Raw genomic sequence first — 23,605 nt, 5'->3', positions numbered from 1 at the left:
AGAAGGACCTGACTACCTACTTGTGAAAAAATTGGCCATAAAGACCATGTGAATAGCAGTGGAGCATTGTCTGATAGAACATTGGAAGGTGACAGGATGGTGCAAAAAGACTGGGCGGGGGTCAGCTCTGCTGTACACACGGTCTCTAGGAGCTGGAATCGACTCCACAGCACTGACAATGTACTATTGAGTTTTAAGAGTCCTTTATATAATTTGGTTGCAAGTCTTTTTTTTCTGGTATGTGTGTACCAAATATTTTCTCCCAGTCTGTGGCTTCTTTTTCATGTTCTTAACGTTATTTTTTGAAGAGCAAACGTTTTTAATGTTAACGAGGCAGAATTTATCAATTTTTTTCTTTTGTGATTCGTAGAGCTTTGTTGTTGTTGTTCTAGCTGAGAAACCTTTGCCTACTCCAAGGTTGCAAAGATTTTCTCCTGTGTTTTCTAAATTTTTACAGTTTTAGGTATTATATTCAGGTCTATGATCTATTTTGAGTTAATTTTTGTGTATCGTGTGAGGTAGGGGTTGGTTTTTATCTTTCTCCTACAGACATTCAATCGAATCAACACTCTATTGAAGACTTTCCTTCTGTTGAGTAGCCTTGCACCTTTGTTGGGAATCAGTTGATTTTATATGTTAGTCTATTTTTAGACTCTTTCATTAATGTGTATATCTTTTTATCAATAGCAAACTGTTTTGATTACTGTGCTTTATGGTAAGTCTTGAAATTAGGTAGGGTACATCTACTTTGTTCTGCTATGAAATTGCTTTGGTTATTCTAGGTATTCTGTGTTTCTACATGAATTTTAGAATTAACTTGCCAATATCTACAAAATAGTCTGCTGTGATTTTGATTGGGATTGTGTGGAATCTGTAAATCGGTTTGGGAGAAATGTCATCTTAAAAATGTCCAGTTTTCTAATCCATGAAAATGGTATTTCTTTCCATTTATTTAGGTCTTTAATTTCTCTCAACAAAGTAGTTTTAAAAGGTGAGAGAATATAAGGTAAATATATAAAAATCAACTGTATCATATAAATATATATACATATATATCAAGAACAATCAGAAAATATGAAAAAAATTTCATTTCAGTGGTGCCAAAAAACATAAAATACCTAAAAATAAATCTAATAGAAGATTATTAATATCTAATATCCAAAACTGCTACACTAAAAATTTATTTATTAGCGATAGTAGTTGTTTTGCAGTTTCTCTGGCATTTTCCATGTAAACAGTCACATAAAATGTAAATAGGGATAGTTTTACTTCTTTCTTCCAATCTCTGTGCCTTTTTTTTTTTGGTGAGGAAGATTAGTCCTGAGATAACATCTGTTGACAATCCTCCTCTTTTTGCTGAGGAAAATTGGCCCTGGGCTAACATCCGTGCCTATCCTCCTCCATTTTATATGTGGGACGCCTGCCACAGCATGGTTTGATAAGCGGTGCAAAGGTCTGCGCCCGGAATCTGAACATGCGAACCCCAGGCAGCCAAAGTATACACGAACTTAACCACTACGTCACCAGGCCCCTCTCTGTGCCTTTTTTTACCTTAGCACTGTATACTGACTTAAGCATCATGTGTAGGGCAGGCAGCTTACCAATGTGTCTGAAGCTCACTTCGTAATAAACTTCTGAACAAAGCCAATCAAATACTACATTTTATTTATATTATCCACCTTTAGTTCTCTCAGTTCACTTAATGATGAAAGTGGATATTCATAAATTAATGGGCAAAGCCAATCAAGTACTGCATTTTATGTACCCTATCCACATTTAATTCTGTTAATATGCTTGATGGTGAAAGGGGGCATTCTTGCCTTGTTCCTGGTCTCAGGGAGAAGGAATTCAGTTTTTCAGCATTTTGATTTTGCAGTCATTACTCAGTGCTTTTGTAGTCATTACTCTTCTCTAGCCTGATAATTTGTCTTCTCTTGGGGAAGACACTCCTTTGAGAACTCAAAGAGAACTTGGAGTTGAGTATGTTCCCTTTTTTTTTGATACCAGGTATGATTTGATAAGTAACTGCCTAGGTGGTATTTATGGTTAACTATAAGTCATTAAAATTCAATGGAGAATTAAGATGTGGATAGAGTACATAAGTGTAGTATTTGATTGGCTTTGTTCATTAATTTATTATACATTGAACTTGGGAAGACATTTATAATGTTTGCCCTGCCAGTAATGCTTAAGACGCCATAGGTTGCTAATAAAAACCAGAAAGTTTCACATTCCTACTTGTAGTTATTTGCTCTTAGTTCTCCATCCTGGAACTGACCTTTCCATATTGCTTTTGAATTTTAGGGAGAGATACTTAGTGTATAGAAGGAACACCATCCTCATTTTTTCACTGCTTTTTAGTCCATGATTTATCTACTCTCTTCAATTTACCTGGCATTGTGAAACCAAGTGACTGGAATGGAAAATCAGAGTTGAAAATGTCAGAATTTGTTGCACTCAAATGTTTATTATACATTGTTTATTGTGGTTTGAAATCTTGTGGTTCTTCCCTTTCCTATTTATGATCTAGTTTGCCAATGTCTGTCACATATTTAAAATCTGTGTAAATAAAACAGCTGAGATTATTTCCATATTGACCTTTCAGGGGAAAATTACAGTGATATTTGAGGGGGAATGCCTTTTCTCTCTTCTACTATTGCCCTCTTCATTGAGAAGTTTCTCATTTGACCAGTCTTGTACTTTCATTGGGCCATATAGCTGTTAAAAGATCATATGTGCTTTACATCCTCCATGCAGCTCCGTTTATGCATCCCTAAAGTTTACTGGTCTACCATGCGTTTCAGAGGATTCTGAAATCCTAAAATTAGTTTTAAACTTAGGAAAAGATAGAAAGCTCTGCCTATGCCTCAAACCTAAGCCACGTGTTTCAACCCAGCTTTATTAAAGCCCTAAACTATTGTGTTAGGCACTGACCCAACTAATAATGCAGTGATACTTTGGTTCCTTATGGCTATTTTTAGTATGTATTGCTTCCTTCTGAGTGAGACCCTAAGTATAAATACTATCTTAACTCTATTTTTCTATATGGCTATTGTTTCTACTGTGTATTGCTTCTTTCTGAATAAGACCTTGACTATAAATATCTAAATACTACCATATCCTCTAATAGTATCAATTTTTATTATTTAAGTAATTAATCTAGATTGGCTAATAGATTTCATTTGACAGAATGTCATTTAGTATTCCTTGTTTACTAAAATTCTGTGAATACAGTTTCAAAAATGAAGGACTCATTTTTGCATTAATTATCTTTCCTCTCTCTGTTTCTTGGGAATGTTACTGCTTTTATAGGCTTTGATTATTTTATAAACCAGCCCGATTTAAGTCAGCGTTTATGAGTCCAAAATATGTAAGAGATGGCAAGAGAGTAGGACACAGTCCTTATCCTCTGAGAGGTGAAATGTCCTGTACAGAGATGACCATAATATAAAATACAAAGAGCTAAACTTTATGAGGCACTTAGGGAGGCACACTATTTGAGGAAAATATTTTCAGGAATAGTAATTAGTGAATGAGAAATGTTTCAGAGTGGAAATGTTTCATTTCTTAAAGTTTAAACTTCATTTTTTAATTTAGTAGTGAATTTTATTATGAAAGACATGGAAGAAACAAAATTTTAGCAAAATGGAGTAACATTTTAGTTAAGATTACTCTAAAAATAAGAAAATTTCTTCTTTAGAGAGTCTTAGACTACAGTCGTAAAATGTGTTTCTCTCAGAGCCCAACCACCTTTTGTTTTCTCTAAATGTTGGCCTTATGGGATCTGCAGCACCATTTTCAAAGCAATAGTCATTTATGCCTGTTGTAGTTAATTTCAACCTTGAAGTATAACACATATATTCACCTACAGAATTATGGAGCTATTGGTCATCTTATTAAGATGTCTTACTGCCTAGGACTTGTTTTGAATTTCTGCAAAACATTTGGGTGAGGTTGGTTTTTTTGTGTGAGGAAGATTAGCCCTGAGCTAACATCCGTTGCCAATCCTCCTCTTTTTGCTGAGGAAGATTGGCCCTGGGCTAACATCTGTGCCCATATTCCTCTACTTTATATGTGGGACGCCTGCCACAGCATGGCTTGATAAACGGTGGTGAGTCCACGCCTGGGGTCTGAACCTGCGAACTCCGGGCAGCCGAAGTGGAGTGTGCGAACGTAACCCCTATGCCACCAGGCCCACCCTGAGGTTGTGTTTTTTCTATTCTTTATATTCCATAATTATAAAACTTTAGTTTTTGGTTTATTGTTGGTAAGTGAATCTATTTAGCAATTTCCAGTTACTATTTTTTATTTATTTTTAATATTTAAAGAATACTGGATAGATCCCAAAATTAAAACATATAAATTAACCAATTATTTACTTCATAAAATTTTTTAAAAATTGAGACTATACTACAGAAGTCCTAAAATAGTTCCCATGTACATTTAAAATATAAATAAACTTACAGTATATACAAGTATATCACATTTTAATTAGCTTTGTTAAATTTTTCTTTTGCCACAACTGTCTGAATTATATTTTTTCCATATCCATTGTTACTGATTTATTTTTTAGGTCTGTTTTCTTAGTTTAGGTGTTTCCTATTCAATTGAGTACCTTGTCAGTTGAATTTCTATGCTCTTCCTGTGAATTTATTTCAGAGTTTACTCTACACTTCATTTCTTGCTTTTTCTTATGAATGGTTCTTATTCAGAACTGACTGACAGTTTTGGCGGCTCACTGATTAAATCACAGTAGGATTCTTGAGTGTAAGAAGTCATCTCCAAAATATTGATTGTGTAAGGAATCATTTTAAAAGGGAAGAGATGTTGTTATGTGTGGAATTGTTTCAGGAGTTTATGCAACCTTGGTGTTTATTGTATATAGTATATAACCACTGTTAAAATAGAAACTAGAATTGTGAAAGAGCTCACTTCTCTGCCCTTCCAGTTTATGATTTTATATTTTGAATCTTTATTTAAAGTTGCTTTAATTAACATCCCTGTACTTAGTGATCTGTAAAAGGCCAGCACTGGAGGCTTGCAGCTTACTTTGGGATCCTTGTAATACGTATGTGTGTAAAACCAGGTTTACGTCAACAAATATTAAAATATATCAATATTTTCATTAAAAACAAAACCAAACCCATCAACCACATGAAGAGCAGTGCCACAAGTTTACCGAAGCTTTGCCAATTCATGTGTAGTGAGATTTCAGGTAGTTACTTAGAGACTAAGTTGTGCCTGAGATCTTATAGCAAAATTTTGTGGATAAAGTTTAAAGTGAACAAAATATAGGCATATTTAAAATCAAATATAGGCCTTTAAATACATACTTAGACTAAGCATTGGTGCTAATTCTTTGTTAGTCCAGGCAGCTTTATAATTTTCTTACTGCTTATTTGTGTACCAATAGAGGATGGTTGAATCAACATCTGTTTTTCAGTGAAAGGAAATTTAACTCTCATGCAGAAAAAGCAGTATTTTCAGCATTTGTCATTTAAACAAATAGAAATGAGTTTAACAAAATGTTATGTTCAGACAAAGCACCAGATAAAATGTTTTATGCCTGTTTTATTCTCATTCTAACATCAAGTCTTCCCTCCAGTGGCTGTTGTTACAGCATTTTCCTTTTTCATCTTATTTTGGAAGAACAAGGAAAGTTACTATTTTTTTCTCAGAATTAAAGCCCATTTTTGTGTCAGATGATTCTCTGTGGGAGATATTCTTTTGCGACTAGATGAGCCCATCCTTTAGTAGTCGAAGGGATAGATTATTCTGAATTGAATTCTTAGTCCTCATCTTTCATTTTCAAGTTGCTTATAACTGCCCCTTATGCCAACACTTAAAAATTTTAATCACTTAAGTATCTCCAAAGGCAGATTTTACTTGTTATACTTACTAGTGGCAGTATACCAAACAAAGAACAAAAACGTAAAAGGCAGTTGACATTTTCAGAAGTGCATGGTTGTGTTTTAAACTGTTTTATTATAAAGTTGTGGGATATTATTATTTTTTAATACAGGTTTTAAAAACAATTTACAGTTTATCTTTTTTAATAGCTAGTGCAAAGCTTTTGAAGAAATCAGTTTTTATTCAAAATATTAATTCCATTTCAAAACAGGCAAGGAATCAGTTGGGTTTTAGTAATATATTTTATTGATATATAACTGCTCTGAAGTTTATTCAGTATGTACCTCTTTATCCTTTTTCCTTATAACTGCTTCTACTGGGGTTTATTCACCAGCAGGACCCCCAAATTTCTGACAAAATAGATGATACTAGACTCTCAACATTATGCTTAGAGAAAAATGTCCCAAAGAACAAATTCTAAAAAGCAGTGTTGGGGCTGGCGTGGTGGTGTAGTGGATAAGTTTGTGCATTCTGCTTCGGCGGCTTGGGGTTCACTGGTTCAGATCCTAGGCGCGGACATACTAAACGCTCAGCAACCCATGCTGAGGCGGCTTCCCACATAGAGGAACTAGAAGGACCTACAACTAGGATATACAACTATGTGCTGGGGCTTTGGGGAGAAAGAAGAAGGAAAAAAAAAGAGGACGATTGGCAACAGATGTTAGCTCAGGGCCAATCTTCCTCAAAAAAAAAAGCAGTGCTACTAAAATTAGTTATAATATTCTTTTTATTTTAATATTTTTCTTTATCATTTATTTAAAAACATATTGTTGAGGGGCTGGCCCAGTGGCATGGTGGTTAAGTTCATGCACTTTGCTTCGGTGGCCTGGGGTGTGCAGGTTCGGATCCCAGACGCAGACCTACACACCGCTCATCAAGTCATGCTGTGGCTGGCATCCCACATGTAAAATAGAGGAAGGTGGGCGTAGATGTTAGCTCAGCGACAATCTTCCTCAAGCAGAAAGAGGAAGATTGGCAACAGATGTTAGCTCAGGGCCAATCTTCCTCAGACACACATAAAAATATATATTATATATTGTTGATAAATAAAGATTATATGCAACCAGGGCCTGTATGTGATCGTACATATATTATATACTGATTCAAAAGTGGCAGCTCTATGCGTAATGCTTATGCAAGTTATAAACCATAATAATATAATGAACAGCTGTAAATTCACCACTCAATCCAAGACTCAAAACAATACCAATAATTTGCATTGACCTGTGTTTCTTCCTGTCTCATACTCTTCCCACCTTCCCAGAGGTAACCACTATTCTGAATTTTGTATTTTTCTCTTGATTTTTCTTATAATTTTATCACCTAAATTGTGATACCAATAAATTGTTTTAGTTTAGTTTGTTTATATAAATGGTATTATACTGTATATAGTTTTCTGAGACTTGGTTGTTTACTTAATATTATTTTGGGAAAATTTATCCTTTTTTTTTTTTTTGTGTGAGGAAGATCAGCCCTGAGCTAACATCCATGCCAATCCTCGTCTTTTTGCTGAGGAAGACCGGTCCTGAGCTAACATCTATTGCCCATCCTCCTCCTTTTTTTTTCCCTTTTTCTCCCCAAAGCACCAGTAGATAGTTGTGTGTCGTAGTTGCACATCCTTCTAGGTGCTGTATGTGGGACACTGCCTCAGCATGGCCGGACAAGCAGTGCGTCGGTGCGCGCCCGGGATCCGAACCCGGGCCACCAGTAGCAGAGTGCGCACTTAACCGCTAAGCTACGGGGCCGGCCCCTCATCCATGTTTTTGAGTGTAGTTGTGGTTCATTCACTTTCACTGCTCTATACTATTCATCTCTATTAACATACAGCATATCTGCCCTCCTATAATTGGAGAACAGCCTTTTTCAGTTATGGCAGCCAGACACTAAGATGGCCCCCAATGATCTTTGCTTTTTGATATTCATGCCTTTGTGTAGACCCCTCCTACACCGCATGGAATTGCCCTCTGTGCAGTAGAATATCGAGGAAGTAACATTGAGACTTTTGCAACTTTTCCCTTGCTTTCCTGGCTCTAGCTCTCTGGAGAAAGCCAGAAGCCATGTCATGGTGATACTTAAGCAGACCTATGAAGAAGCCCATGTGGGCAGGTACTCAGGCTTCTAGCAACAACCAGTACCAATAATTTATCTGTGTGAGTGAGCCATCTTTAGCCCTAGTCAGGCCTTCAAATAATTGCAGACCTTGCCAGTATATCCTGACTGCAACCTAATGAACCTGAGCCAGAACCTCCCAGTTGAACCGCTGCCAAATTTTTGATCCACAGAACTCTGGGAGATTATAAGTGTTTATTGTTTTTGGCAACCACATTTTTCTTTTGGTGAGGAAAATTGGCCCTGTGTTAACGTCTGTTGCCAATCTTCCTCTTTTTAGCTTGAGGAAGATTGTCTTTGAGCTAACATCTGTGCCAGTCTTCTTCTATTTTGTATGAGGGACTCCGCCACAGCATGGCTTGCTGAGTGGTGTACAGGTCTGCATCCAGGATCCGAACCCCTGAACCCTGGGCCACTGAAGCAGAGCGTGCAAACTTAACTGCCATGCCACCAGGCTGGCCTCTGGCAACCACATTTCAAAGTAATTTGTTATGCAGCTGTAGATAATGAATAAACTGGCTTTTTTGATGGTATGAACATTTTATGAACATTTTCATGCCTGTCTCCTGGTGTACATGTACAAGAGCAAGTAGTGGACCAAGATATGAGATTGCTGGGTTGAAGATTATGAGAATGGTTAACTTGGAAATCTCATGCCAATTTTCCCAAAGTGGTTGTACTAATTTATATTTTGATCAGCAGTGTGACTAAGAATCTCCAAAATACTCCATTCTTTTTAACTTTTGGTATTGTCAGACTTCTTAATTTTTTATAGACTAGTGAGTGTAAAATAATACCTCATTACGGTGGTATTCTCTGCCCCAACATCGAAACAGTAGTCTCCTATATTTTCCCCTAAAAAGTTTAAAGTTTGCTTTTCACATTTATGCCCTTAATCCATTCAAAATTGATCTCTGTGTATGGAGTGAGGTAGGTATCTAATTTCATTTTTTTTACTCAGTAGTTAACCGTTTGTCCCAATTACTGAAAAGTCCGTCTTTTCCCCAGTGATATGTCAGTGTCATCTGTGTCATCTGAATCTGTTATGTGGATCTGTTTTGGAGTTCCATTCTATTCTGTTGGTCAATTTGTTCTTTCCAATACTAGTGACAAACTGTCTTAATTACTGTGATACCTGGTAAGGCAAATCTTCGTATCATATTCTTCTTTAGGAGTGTGTTAGCTGTTCTTGGCCATTCTTCTTCCATAGAACTTGTTGAATTAGTTTTTCAAGATCTGTTGAGTTTGAGTGGAATTGTATTGATCCATTTATCATTTGGAGGAAAACTGATATCTTCACAGTATTAAGTCTTTTGTTCATGAGTGTGGTATATCACTTCATGTATTTCAGTCTTCTTTAATGTCTTTTGGTAACATTTTATCATTTTTTGCATATAGGTTTAACATACCTTTTGTTAGATTTATTCTTACTATGTAGGCTTTTATTTTTTGCTGTTATACATGTCTTTTTTTAAAAAAAAACATGCTTTATAACTGACTGTTGCTGGTATTTATGAATACACTTTATTTTTATATATAAATCACTTTAACCATCTTCCTAAGTTCTCTTTTTATTCCTAATAATATAGTTATTCTTCTTGTTTTTTGATTCTAGAAAATCTTGTTTCTTGATTCTTCTTGTTTTGTTGTTGTTGTTGTATCTGTAAGTAATAACTTTTCATATTTTCAATCCCTATACATTTTTATCTGTTTTTCCATATCTTATTATACTCTTTAGAACCTCCAGAAAACTTTGACTAGAAGTGGTAATAGTAAAGTGGCAATGATGGACATTCTTTTTTGGTACCTGATTTTAAAGAGGATGTTTTTAATATATTACCATGAAGAGTAATTTTACTGTAATTTTTTTTGAACCCTGGTATCATGTTGAGGATGTTCCTTTTTATTCCTAGTTTGCTATTACTTCTCTTCAGAAAATGAGTATTGAATTATATCAAATATTTTTTCTGAGGATATTTCAGTTATTATGGTTTTCTTCTTTTATGTTAATTTAGGAAGTGACATTTGTAGATATTCTAATATTTTGTAATGTACTTTCCGAGTTTAGTTATTCTCAACAGGAGGGTCCCTCAGGGGACTTAGCTATAATGTAGGAAGTGAAGTCTAGTTGTAAAATTCTTGACTCTCTTGATCATAGGAAGGGATACTACCACTGTGCTTGTGTAGACAATAGTAATGAGAGCTGTCTGGCATACCGTGTTTAAGCATAGGTCTAATAGCATAAATGGTTTAACATTCCACAAAATATCCTTGTGCTGACAACTTCAGTGCCACAGGGTTCATTTTCTGCAATTAATAGTGTGACTAAGCGATGGTTGTCTTTTGTGGAGGAAAAATATTTTGTGGAAGCCAGGAGGGTTCAAAGCTCTTTGTTTTTGGAATAAGAGAATTTTGCTGCCTCATATCCTTTGTTAATTTAGGCAAGGTATGAATTGGGTATATTGTTTTCCGAATAAAGTAAATAACCACTGTAACTAATATGGTAGTTTAAAAAGGTGACTTGAAGTTTCAAATTCCTAATTCTTTTTTTTTCAGATCAGATATTTGTGGTATCATAGCAATATAGAGCCTCCCCAAATCCTCCTGAGATCATTGCCTGTTGGTCCCAGGATGAGGGCGTTGTTGAAATATGGTACAAACATGAAATTCTAGAAAGTACTATCACTTCATAAAGAATTGGGATATTCTAGAAGACAAGAAAAACACAGAAAACAAAAGAAAAACACCCAGCCCATTCTAAAGGCACTTAAATGATACCATTCATAGTTGTTAACACAGTTAGGTAAAGTCAGGCTTCACAGAGATTTTCCCCTTAAATAAACAATGAGTACACTGTCAGTAGACATTGGATATGAGTGGTACTTGAATGCCTTATTTGCAGTACAGTTGTGGTATCCACAAGGCTTAACTTTGCCATTAAACTTTATTGCTGGTGTTATTAGTATAACTTACTGGTCTTAAGAGTAAACTGATTATTTTCAACAATCAAACTATCTCAAGTTTATTTTCATTTTTTTTCCCACAGCAAATGGTATGTTTCTAACTTTGAAGTAAGTTAGTACAATGTGTGGGATTAGTTGTGATAATAATCAAAATAATAATAATAATAAAGCAGTTTTTACCAAATTTCAATCCTTGTTAGAAATGTGGTAAAATTGGGGTGCTATTAGGTGGTATGTGGCCAGGGAATTAACTAAATCATGACCAAAGTGAATCAGTGCTTCTGACCAGATTCTCCTTGGAAGTTGTATGCATGTATGCAAGGGATAGTGACAGGCCAGGGAGGCAAATGACCATCGACAGAGAACACCCCAATGCACAGAACCAAAACAAGCTAGACGAGCACTTTGATTTACAAAAAGTTTATATATAACGTTCACCTTTTATACCTGGAAAATAACTTTTGCCCCTAATGTCTAGATAGAGCAGGCTTAGCTGGTTGTCAGCTTTGTTCTGGTGGCAGGGATGGTAGGGACATTTGAAGAGATAAGTTCTTTACATGAGTCAGCCTCAAGTCCACTTATCACTCCTATTTCATGGAAGGAAAAGAGAAGAGTGAGTGAGGTGCTCCAGCCTCCTCCCTTTCGAGACTGTGCCTTGATCTTTGGCATTATAGCTGTAGAAAAGAAGAGATGGAGAGAGAAAGCCATTTAATACACAGTGAAGGATACTACTCCCATGCAAATGACCCCTTTAGACTATTGGAATCATCACATCAAAAAGAAACCATGAATCCATTAGCAATCACTCCTCATTCTCCACCCCCTCAACTCCTGAAAACCATTAATCTACTTTCTGTTTCTGTGGATTTGCCTATTCTGGACATTTCATATCAATGGAATCAGATGATATGTGCTCTTTTGTAACTGGCTTCTTTCACTTAGCATAATGTTTTCAAGGTCATTCATGTTGTAGCATGTGTCACTACTTCATTCCTTTTTAATTAATGAATAATATTCTAGTGTACAGATATACCACATTTTGTTTATCCATTTATCACTTGATAGACATTTAAGTTGTTTCTACTTTCTGGCAATTATGAATAATGCTTCTGTGAACATTTAAGTTTTGGTATGGACCTATTATTAGCTATTTCTGCTGCGGATTATGAAAACTTCATGAAGTTTTCCACCTTCATGAAGGTGGAATTTTTGGGTCATATTGTAAATCTGTGTTTAGCATTTTGAGGAACTACCAAACTAGCCACTTTTCTAAAGTGGCTGCACCAGTTTACATACCCACTAACAATGTATGAGGGTTCCAATTTCTATACATTCTCACCAACACTTGTTATTGTCTTTCTTGTTGATTATAGCTGTGTATAGGGTGTGAAGTGGTATCTTATTGTGATTTTGATATGCATTTTACTAATGACTAATGATGTTGAGCATGTCTTTTTTGTGCTTTTTGGTCATTGCTTTTTAGTCATTTGTATATGTTCTTTGGAGAAATGTGTATTCATAGTCTTTGTCCATTTTTTTAATTAGGTTGTCTTTTTATTGTTGAGTTGCCAGAGTTCTTTATATATTCTGGATACATCTTGTCTCTTAATATCAGAAATTTTTTTAACTTTTGGAAAAAACATTTGGAAAAGTACATTGTCACAGCTTGGATTTTCCAGAAGCAGATACTGAGACAAAATTTGGAGTGCAAGATGTTTCTTAGGGATCAACACTTGTGAAAAGAAGGACAACAGGATTGCTCAGAGGGAGAAGTTGAATGTAATGCAGGCCTGACAAAACCTTCACCAACCTGGCGGCGAGCTCTGGAGCAAATATTGCCTGTCAGAGTTGTCCTGCGACACGCTGAGATGGCTGGGCCTTCATAATCCCACTTGGCTCAGTCGGCAACTGAGGGTCGACCTGGGAAAGGCATGACCTTGAGGCAACTCTCTGCATCTGAGGCAGACTCTGAAGTGGTGATGAACACCTGGAGGCTATTTGCTGACTGCATTCCCTGCTGCTGAGCAGCGAGTTCCCCTGGAAGGGGCCTCTGGGGTTCACCTCAGTGTCCACCACATGCATGTTATATTTTACCATCTAGGTTGAACCTTGAGTTCACAAGGTTTAGCAGAGATGCTAGTAAGTGTATTTATGGAATGAAAAAATTTGATGCAGGCTTTGCAAATTAACGGTGTTATTATTGCTATTTCATGGTATTGGTGACTTTGAAATCTTATGAAGACAGTTTCTACTTGTTCATTTTGGCCTGGAGTTATGTACATTTGTAATACTACTTATGTTTTATTGTTTATGTTTGCCATAGAATTAGAGTCTCTTAAGTAACTTACACGACATTTATATTTGACCCATATAAAAGAGGCTACTATTTGTTTGACATATTCTGTTTTTCTGAAATTTTGAGCATATCTTCTTTTTGGGAATTATTTTGTCCTCAACCATAGCTCTGCTGTTTCTGCTGCATATTATGAAGACTTCATAAAAGACTACTTAAATTATTTTTTCTTTTGAGGGGCTTCAAAATTGAGAATTATCTTAGCTCTTGTTTAATTTCGTAGCTTCGGTTCTAGCGTTGTCTTGCAGATATTCTAAGGTTTTCATTCTAGCATTGTTGAGTTTCTGCCTTTTTGGTAGCCAAAAGACAATGTGAAACCTAACCAGATGGCTACCAATTTCGGAACCTGTTAAAAAGACACAGTAGTGCAATATGAGTTTCTTCTAAAATCTTTGTATTTGATATTCCTTGACTTTTGACTCTTTCTTTTAGATGCTTGATTTACCAAAGTATTGTGAAAAATGATGGGGAGTAATTTGTATCAGTCTTAATTCTGAATAGCAAACCAAATAGACTGAGACAATTTTGGTTGACAGCTTTTGTCTATATATGTATATGATTAACTACTTTCAACTTGCCCAAACTCTAAACTGTAATACTTTCTGATAATATAGATTAGTACACAAGAGTGAAAACCTTCTATAGGGTGAAGAAACTGGAATTATTTTTCTAGTTGAAGATGAGTAGTTTGGCTCTACTAGCATGGTGGAGTAGAAGGAGCATACAATGAGGAGTCAGAAGACCAGAGTTAGAATCCCAACCACCCCTTACCATCTGGGATGCCTTAGCCAGGTTACTTAGCTTCTGAAAGCCCAGGATGCCTCATCTCTGTAAAATGCAGATATGTTAACTCTGCCTACCCTGCCAGTTGTGGTGATGACCTAATGCGATAATGGGTATGAAAGGACTCAGTGACTTTGTGACCAGTGTGTGTATTTAGGAGATAATTGGAACAGTGTTCTTCTTTGGACACAACTTTAATCTAAATGAAGGTGAAATTCACATGCTTGAACATTTTCCAGGCACATGTTTTAATAAGATTGGAAAAAAAAGTAAACAAATTATACCAAAAAATTAATTTAAATTCAATTATGATTATTTTCAGTATAGTCTTGGAAACCTAAGTCAGCTCAACAGGTATTTATTGTGGGGCTTTATTATTTGTTCTTAGAATTCATCTAAAGGATGCACATCAAAAGTTTCTCATTCCTGTAAGCTGGACTGATTTGGAAATTCTTCTTGGGTTTGAGCACAAATTAATTGGAACCCAATTATTTCTGATAGTATGTGGCTTACTAATATTTATGGAGGAATTTATAGTTTGAAAAATATTTTTGTGTGCATTCTTTCATATATTCTTCATAATCTCCCTGTAAAGGGAAGTGCTCTTATTTTCTTTTTTATTCCCATTACTTAGGTTAGAGAACTTGTGACTTTCTCAAGGTCACTGAGCTTGAGACCACCACCACCACTGAGGTGGTGGAATTGAGATTAATAACCTAGCTTTCTCCTTCCAAACCTATCATATCACATTGCTTGGGAAACGAAGAAATTATTTTAGATAGGTTTGGATTGGAACCAGGTATTCCTAGTCTGAGCTAAACCTTGATCCAAACATAGGTTATATTCTCTATAGAAACTACCATTTTCTATGCACCAAGAGCCCATGTTATCCTGGGCATTGTTTTCCATGTCTGCTCCAGCCTGATGCCCTCATTCTCCAGCCTCTTCCCCAGTGCCCATATATCTGCGTACACACACACGCTTCAAAGCATATTTTTCACACTGTAGCCTCAGAACTATAAACTGTCCAGGATTATTATGAACTAAAAACTTTGCTGATGAACAACTAGAGCCTGACTTGGTGAGCATTGATCTTTGGGACCAAACCAGCTCCAAGGGCCCCAGGGAATTAACCCAATTTTACTTGTCTTGTGATATATTTTGTACTTTCATTACTGCATTCAGAATATGAGGTGGAAAGGCCTTCTCTTGCAAAATCATCTGTATCTAGTTCCTATTTACTACCTGCCTAAAAACAAACAGATGTAGAAAACTGAAGCTTCTGTGTATCCTTCTGCACATTTTGTAAGTGCTTATGCCATATTTTGAGCAAACAGGACAACTAAGAAATATTCTACTGTTTCATGTTTTGAAATGCTGACTGGATAACCATTACACATGACAAGTTATTTATAGCTTTATTTATACATAGTGGGTTCTCTGTTGGAATCATAGAAGGGAAGAAGATATGATAATTGCTTTGTGTAGTTCACAGAATGAAATCGCAAACTGAGATGTTGAATCTAGTTTATACCGTAACCATTTCTAGGAAACCATATTTAAACAGCCGTGGTTATCATGATTATACAACATGTCAACTGTGTCCCAACTCACATCAGTAAAAACCTTCCACCACTTTATTCCCTATAACCTAACCTCCATCAGATAATACTAAATAAACTACATCGAGTGCACATATTAATATATATCAAATGTATCAAAGGGCTTGCTGGTTGCATTTTCAGTACTGTTTATCTGTTGTCATGCAGGTTATAACTCTGAATTTTTATTAGGAAAACTAAGTTGAGAATTTATAATGTTCTGATTTAGCTTCACCAGCTGGGCCACAGCCATGGAAAATAACTCGAGAAGGTAAAAAATCTGGCAGTGAATTAGAGAGCAACAGACAGATTGCTTTAGCTTCATGCTTACCTGCTTTGCATCTGCTGCTGTAAGGTTTAGGGTCACAGATAGTGATTAGTAGTCTGCTAACTTATTTATCATCACTTCAGTGAATTGTGACATGTATTTTTCGGTTGTCTCATGTAAAATAAGAATATGATTATTAATTGATATTTAATCTTGGGAATCTTGAAAATGATTCTTTAAAATGTGGATTTTCTTTTTTCCCTCTATCTTTTGCTTATTTATTTGTAAATTTGACAAATATCCATTGAGCTCCAAACGTGCCAGACATTATGCTAGGGACAGACATGATACCTGTCGTCATGGAGATCAGAGTCTAAAGGGACAATGTGTTATTAAATGCTGTAGAATATTTAGAGCTTTTTTTCAAGCTTTATTGAGATATAATTGACGTATAACGTTATGTAAGTTTAAGGTGTAACAGTGTGATGATTTGACATACAAGTGATTACCACAGTAAGGTGAGTTAACACATCCATCACCTCACATAGTTACCTTTTTTTTTTTGTGGTGAGAACTTTTAAGATCTACTCTCTTAGCAACTTTCAAGTATACAATACGGTATTGTTAACTATAGTCACTATGCTATACATTAGATCCCCAGAACTTTAAAATGTGAGTCTTAGGGGCCGGCCCCATGGCTTAGTGGTTGGGTGCGCACGCTCCACTACTGGCGGCCCGAGTTCGGATCCCGAGCGCGCAGCGACACACTGCTTCATGTCCCACATACAGCAACTAGAAGGATGTACAACTATGACAAACAACTATCCACTGCGGCTTTGGGGAGAAAAAGGAGGAGGATTGGCAATAGATGTTAGCTCAGGGCCGGTCTTCCTCAGCAAAAAGAGGAGGATTAGCATGGATGTTAGCTCAGGGCTGACCTTCCTCACCAAAAAAAAAAAAAGTGAGTCTTGAAAATGACTCTAGCACCAAAAATATTTTGTAATTGCACTTTTGTTAAAACAGTCACACTAATATAATCGTATAAATTGTTCTGTTTAGAAACCAGACAATTTGGGGCCAATGAAAAGTAACCTGGCAGTTTATATATTTAGAAGAAGTACTGAATTAGCAGAAGGATAGAGTGAAAAAATGCAAGAAGTCCCCTGTAGATAATTTAGTTGTGGGATTGTTAGGAAAGAACACTGTGTGGAATCTCTCATTATGAACATTTCTCTTTAATTTTTGCTACAGCATGGTGTATAATAAGGAGTTTCTGGTGAAACTTGTGCACGAACTTGTGGGACTTGACAGATAAGACTAATTCCTGAGTGTAAATGGATGGCCCTTGTATATATATAGCTTTTTAATAACTGTTATAATTAACAGTCTAGGTCTTATATATTTTATCTGTGGCTATTTGGCAGTTTGATTTGGTAGTTAGAGAGTAAGCCCCTTCCTGGGTTGTGGCCATGTCTGTTTTACTCACCATTGCACCCTGGTGTCTTGCTCATGGCCCACCCTATAGACTAGGATCTGTTTCTTGAAGGAATGTAGACACATTTTATTCACACAGAATTTACAGAGTTTTGAGTTACCTCTTCACAGAAGAAAAATAACTACTTCCATGCTAAGTGAAAATGCTTTCCCAGTCAAAAAGTCTTATTTTCTATTAGTATTTCCTATATTAGGAATCCTCACACCATTGGGAAGCAATAATACTGCTAGTAATAGCAATGATCAGCTATACGAACCTTCTATAATATTAATTTTCAACCACTGTTATATGAGCTACATTATAAATGAAGAAACTGAAGATTTTGAATATTAAATGACTTGTCCCTGGCCACAGAGGCATTATTAGGTGGTGAAGCTAGGATACATTTACAACAGTTACAGAATATAAGCCTACATATGTTGAGCACTTAATTATGCATCAGGCACTATACTAAATGTTTTATGTTTAACCTCGCTGTAACACTATGAGGGAAGCATGCTTATCATTTCCATTTTACAAATGTGGAAAATAAAGCACAGAGAAGTTAAATAATTTGTCAAGGGCACATGGCTAGTTAGTGGTAGAGCTGGAGGGCCCTTTTTCTTATACCACCTCACCTACGGTTAGAATTGAGCTAAGGGCAGCATTGATTTATCACCATTTGGAATATTCATAGTTTTAAAATATTATTTTCAGTATTTGGGTTTTTAAAAGTATTTTCTGCTATACTCCGCTGATCATGAATATGCTTCATTTTTAAAAAATAGTTATAAAATGTACTTCTGAATATTAACTGTAGTTTGCTTTGTGGGTAGCAAATCACTTCGGTTCCTCAATCAGAGTAATGTTTAATCTTGTTTTATTATTGTCGTGAATGTAGTCTTTATATAATTTCGTTAACAGTTGTGGATTGACTAAGTTAGTTTAATTTTTTCCATTGCATGTATTGCATTTTTTTCTTTTAAACTTTAGGAATAGTGGTTTTTTTTTTACTGTTCATGGGCCCCCTGGGAAAAGCTATCTATTTATAGTTTAAGCCAAAGTAGAGCAGAATTCGATTTTAATAAATCATAATTTTATATTATGATTATTTACTGGAGTGCCATTTATGGAGTATGGTTTCCAGACATTGAATTTGGCATAGTTTTATTTTTAAAAGAGCTAGTTTTTTCCCTTAAAGTTGTATTTTGAATTACACTAGAGGTAATTTTTAGCTACTTTATGTATTTATGTATTTTTCTCCTTCTGACTGCATGTTCCAGGAGGAAGACATTCTAACCTTGTAAATGGCATATGCTTACAGTTTATTCTAGAAGAAATTTCAAGTTTTTAAAACTACCTGAAGATATTTTTTAAAAACACTACATGATAGAGAACTAAACCTAAATAGTAAGTTTAGCTAAATTCAATTCAGCAACCTAAGGTATCTTTATGTATAAGGTATTGTGTTTGGTGACATGAGAGATATAAAGATGACAAAAACTTGATACTTCTGTCCTGGGGCTTGTAATCTATTAGCTGAACCAGACAAATACATAAATAACTATGACGCAAGGCAGGCTGTGATAAGTACTGTGGTATAGGCATCAACAAAATGCAGTGGGAAATCAGGATAGAGAGATTAATCCGAACTGGGAGGATCTAGGAAGTTCTTGTGGAGAAGGTAGGATTGAGTAGAGGTTAATTTATTGCTTTCATTCATTCTAGACTGTCTTCTGAAGATTGATGTCTATTTCCTTGAGCTCTTTAATTTTGTTGCCAATTTGGATAAGCATGGCACAAATCCAGCAGGGAGGTCCAGATGAAAAAGAAAAGACTACAGCACTGAAAGGTACATACTTAATTTGCTTTTTTAGGATATTTTCATTGTGCCTAATGAAGGTATAGGAGTATTCAGGTGACCTTCTATTCATTTCAATTCTAAAATAAGAATATCAGTACTTTATTTGTAATTATTTGTATCCCTCACAGCAACTATCTCAGTGTCTGAGATGTAGTATGTACTCAGTAAATAAATCATAGAATCATGTAAATTTACGGCTGTAAGAGTTCTTAATGCTTTTCTTATTCAAGGTTATATACTTAATGGTAAAAGGAACACTATAGGACCCTTGAGTCAAGACTAGTGCCCTTACCATGTCGTTCTTGATTGGAATGTCATACTAGGTTAGGATAATGATCTGCCTAATCCTGTATTCTATCTTTGTGGCATTGGCACTAGGGATATTTTATGAGAGGCCTTCCATGTTAACACCTCAGAGGGAATCTGCCTTAGATAGTCTTTGGGAATTTTGAGTTCTAGACTTCTTAAATGACTTTTTGAAGGCTAGAACTTTAAACAGTTCTAGACTTTTTAAATCTGCTACCTAAAATAATTTTACTCCTGAAAGAAGTATCCATTGTTGAATACTTTGAAGTATTCCAATCCATAACTCCAATCCATTGAAGTTTTCTCCATTATCGTATATTTCAATCTGTCTAGTGACTTGTCCAAGGTCATTTTATCTAACTAACTTGTGCAGGTCTCTCAGTTAGTTTCTTTGATGGTAGAAAAAAGTCTTATGGGTTTTCTAAATGTCAAGATGCCAACTATGCCAGATGATAAGAGTGAGTCTCTTTTACTTGATTCAGCGTGTAGAGTTTATCTGGTCTTCAAGATGCTTTTGTAGGAGATGCCCCAGCTGAATATATACCAGACTATCTTGGCTATGGCCACTTCTCTGAATCCGTAGCTGCTGTCCTACACTGCTGTGCCAGGCTTGATGATAAAGATACCCCAAGAATCTCTCCTACTACCTTCTTTTCATGAAAGCCTAAAGCATATTATGCTTTGAAAGCACCCAGTTTCTTAGCTCAATTTGCCTCACCTTGTTCCTGCTTTTAGAGCTAATGATTTGTCAAGGAGGTGGTGTAACTAGCCCTTACCTACAAAAATGGAAAATGGCTAAGAGCGTTGTTTTTTCCTCACAAATGTGAAAGATAATAATATCTTGGATTAGGGTGGTAGCAGAGGGGATGATGAAGAATGGACAGATTCTGATGCTTTGAAGGAAGAGATAACTTGATTTGCTTTTGGATTAGACATGGGATGTTAGAGAAGAAACTAAGATAACTTTGAAGGTTCTGGCCTAAATAGCTCTAAGATTGGTGCCATTAATTAGATTAAGAAAACTGTGGGAAAAGCAAGTTGCAGTGTTGGTGGAGTTAGGTTTTAGACCTGTTAAATATTAAATTGAGATGCCACTTAAAGATGAAAGTGGAGAAGTTGAGTGTGGAGTTTGGGAGAGCATTTGGGTTAGAGATAAAAGTTTTGGGACTCATTAGCATAGAGATAATATTTAAAGTTATGGTCCTAATTGAGATCACCAGAGATGTCAGTGTAGCCAGAAAAGAGAAGAGATCTGAAGATTGAGCCCTAGGGCATCTCAGCCTTAGGGTCAGGATGATGAGGAGGAACCAGCAAAAGAGGCTGAAAATGGATTTCTAGTAAGATAGGCTGAGACCCAGGATCAGGGGAGAGATCCTGAACACCAAATGAAGAAAATGGGAGTAATTAGTTTAGTCATGATGGTGAGTCAGGTTAGAGGAGGACTGAGAATTTACTTTTGGATTTGACAGTGTAGAGGTCATTGGTGATCTTCACAAAAGCTGTTTCAGTGAATTGAGGGAAATGAAAGCTGTGTTGGAGAACTTCAGTAGAGAATGGGAAGAGAGGAATTGGAGACAGCTGTAGACAATGCTATAGAAGGTTTTACTGCATGTTTGTATGCTGCTGGGAATGACCAGCACACTCAGAATAATGGTTGATTTAGGAGAGAGGACAGAAATGTGTGTGAGTTTCCATCTAAAGAGACTTGCTGGGTTTCTATCTAGATAGATTTTGTGTATCTTCAACCTTACTTGATAATGTGAAAATTGGATTTCCCAAGTTATGGTTCCAATTTACACTTCCATGAGCAGTATATATAAGTTTAGATTGATTTTCTGGATGTTAGAGATAGTACGGTGACATTAAAAGAGTATGGATAGGATCTAAAGATAGAACTATCTGGATTCAGACTCAGGGTTTTTACAATTACCATGAACAGTTGCTTACTTATGTGAATCATTTCTTCATCGGTACAATAAGAGTAAGAATGCTTAGTACTCATGAGCTTGTAAGGATTAATGAAGGAGTCATATTGGAAATACTAGAAAATGAAATGGCAAACGCGTAGTAAAATATATTTTAGTACAAATTGGCAAACTGAATAAATCTTTATCTCTAAAACAGTTCTATTTATCAATTTTTTCTATGATGGATTGTGCTTTTGGTGTCATGTATGAGAACTCTTTGCCTAGCCCTGGTTCCTGAAGAGTTTCTCCTATGTTTTCTTCTAAAGGTTTTCTGGTTTTAGATTTTACTTTTAAATTAATGATGCATTTTAAGTTAATTTTTATATAAGGTGTTGGACTGTAGTCAAGGTTTGTTTTTTTGCCTGTTGATCTCCAATTGTGAGATTGAGCACCATTTGTGAAAAAGACTGTCTTTTCACGATTGAATTACTTCTTCACCTTTGTCAAAAATGAATTGGGTATATTTGGTTGGGCTTGTTTTTGGGTTCTCTCTTTTGTTACATGGATCTGTGTCTGTCTCTTCTCTAATACCATACTCTCTTGATAACCGTACTATATAGTAAATCTTAAAATTGAGTAGAGTGATTCTTTCCACTTCCTTCTTTTTCAAAATTGTTTCGCTCTTCTGGGTTGTTTGCCTTTCCATGTAAATTTTAGAGTAAAATTGTCTGTATCTGAAAAAAAAAAATTTACTGAGATTTTGATAAGAATTGTATTTAGAACTATAGATGAATGTGGGGAGAATTGACATTTTTATTAAGTCTTCCAATGCGTGAACATGGTATGTCTCTCATTTATTTAGATCTTTGATTTCCTTTATCAGCATTTTGTAATATTCAGCTTATATGTCTTATACATTTATTAGATTTATACTTGTTTTAATTTTTAGAGTGATTGTAAATGGTGTTGTGTTTTTAATTTCAGTTGCCACATGTTTACTGATAGTTTATGAAAATACAATCAAATTTTGTATGTTGATACTATATCCTGTGACTTTGCTGAAGTCACTTATTAGTTCTAGGAGCTTTTTTGGTAGATTCCTTGGGATTTTCTATGTAGACCATCATGTCATTTGCAAATTGGACAGCTTTGTTTCTTCCTTTCCATCTATATGCCTGTTATTTCCTTTCTTGCTTTTTTTGTGCTGTCTGGGACTTCCAATACTATGTTAAATAAGAATAGTGAAAATGGACATTCTTTCCTTGTTCACTTGGGGTAACAGTGAGTAGTAACAATCCCATTTTTACTGTTAATTTCTAGATCTGTGAATCCTGGCTGTGGGAGAAACAGCACCATATACAGTGATGCATCGTTTAATGACGAGGATATGTTCTGAGAAATGCGTTGTTAGGCGATTTTGTCGTTGTGCAAACATCATAGAGTATACTTACACAAACCTAGATGTGATAGCCTACTATACACCTAGGCTATATGGTACTAACCTTATTGGACCACAGTTGTATATGCAGTTCGTCATTGACTGAAACATCATTATGGAGTACAGTGACTGTATTGGACACTGATCCAGTATATACAGCCTTCTGGAGAATCTTGCCCCAGCCCTGCAAGGTGTTACCACCTACCTGGTACTGTAACTGAATCTTCAAAAGGCCATTCCACCATTCTATCAAACTAGCTGCTTCAGGATGTTGGAGAACCCGGTATGACAAGTGAATTCCACAAACATAGGCCCATTGCTGCACTTCTTTTGCTGTGAAGTGAGCTCGTTGATCAGAAGCAATGCTATGTGGAATACCATGATGTTGGATAAGGCAGTCTGTAAGTCCATGGATAGTAGATTTGGCAGAAGCATTGCATGTGGGGAAAGAGAAAGTGTCTATTCCAGTAAGAACAAAATACTCCCTCTTTCATGATGGAAGGCATCCAACGTAGTCAACCTGCTACCAGGCAGCTGGCTGATCACCCTGGGGAATGGTGCCGTAATGGGGATTAAGTATGGGTCTCTGCTGCTGGCAGATTGGACACTCATCAGTGGCTGTAGTCAGG

The 23,605-nt window shown here is 36.0% G+C and overlaps 1 protein-coding gene across 9 annotated transcripts in view; it reads left to right on the top strand.

Annotated features, from left to right (window-relative positions):
* FAM172A (family with sequence similarity 172 member A) overlaps positions 1-23,605 on the top strand; it is a 412,528-nt gene that overhangs the window by 14,612 nt on the left and 374,311 nt on the right. For 7 of the 9 annotated variants that reach the window (XM_058530242.1, XM_058529948.1, XM_058530022.1 and 4 more), the window contains one exon: positions 19,190-19,313. The exons of the other annotated variants lie outside the window; for them this stretch is intronic. In XM_058530242.1, the coding sequence (XP_058386225.1) occupies positions 19,208-19,313 (106 nt within the window). In that variant the 5' untranslated portion in view covers positions 19,190-19,207. The remainder of the gene's footprint in view (positions 1-19,189; positions 19,314-23,605) is intronic. 9 annotated transcript variants of the gene reach the window in all.

This window comes from Diceros bicornis, chromosome 1 (genome assembly GCF_020826845.1).
Source record: "Diceros bicornis minor isolate mBicDic1 chromosome 1, mDicBic1.mat.cur, whole genome shotgun sequence".
In the NCBI taxonomy this organism is placed as follows: Eukaryota; Metazoa; Chordata; class Mammalia; order Perissodactyla; family Rhinocerotidae; genus Diceros; species Diceros bicornis.
The sequence above is the reverse complement of the archived record's forward strand: the minus strand, read 5'-3'. Positions and strand labels throughout refer to the sequence as shown.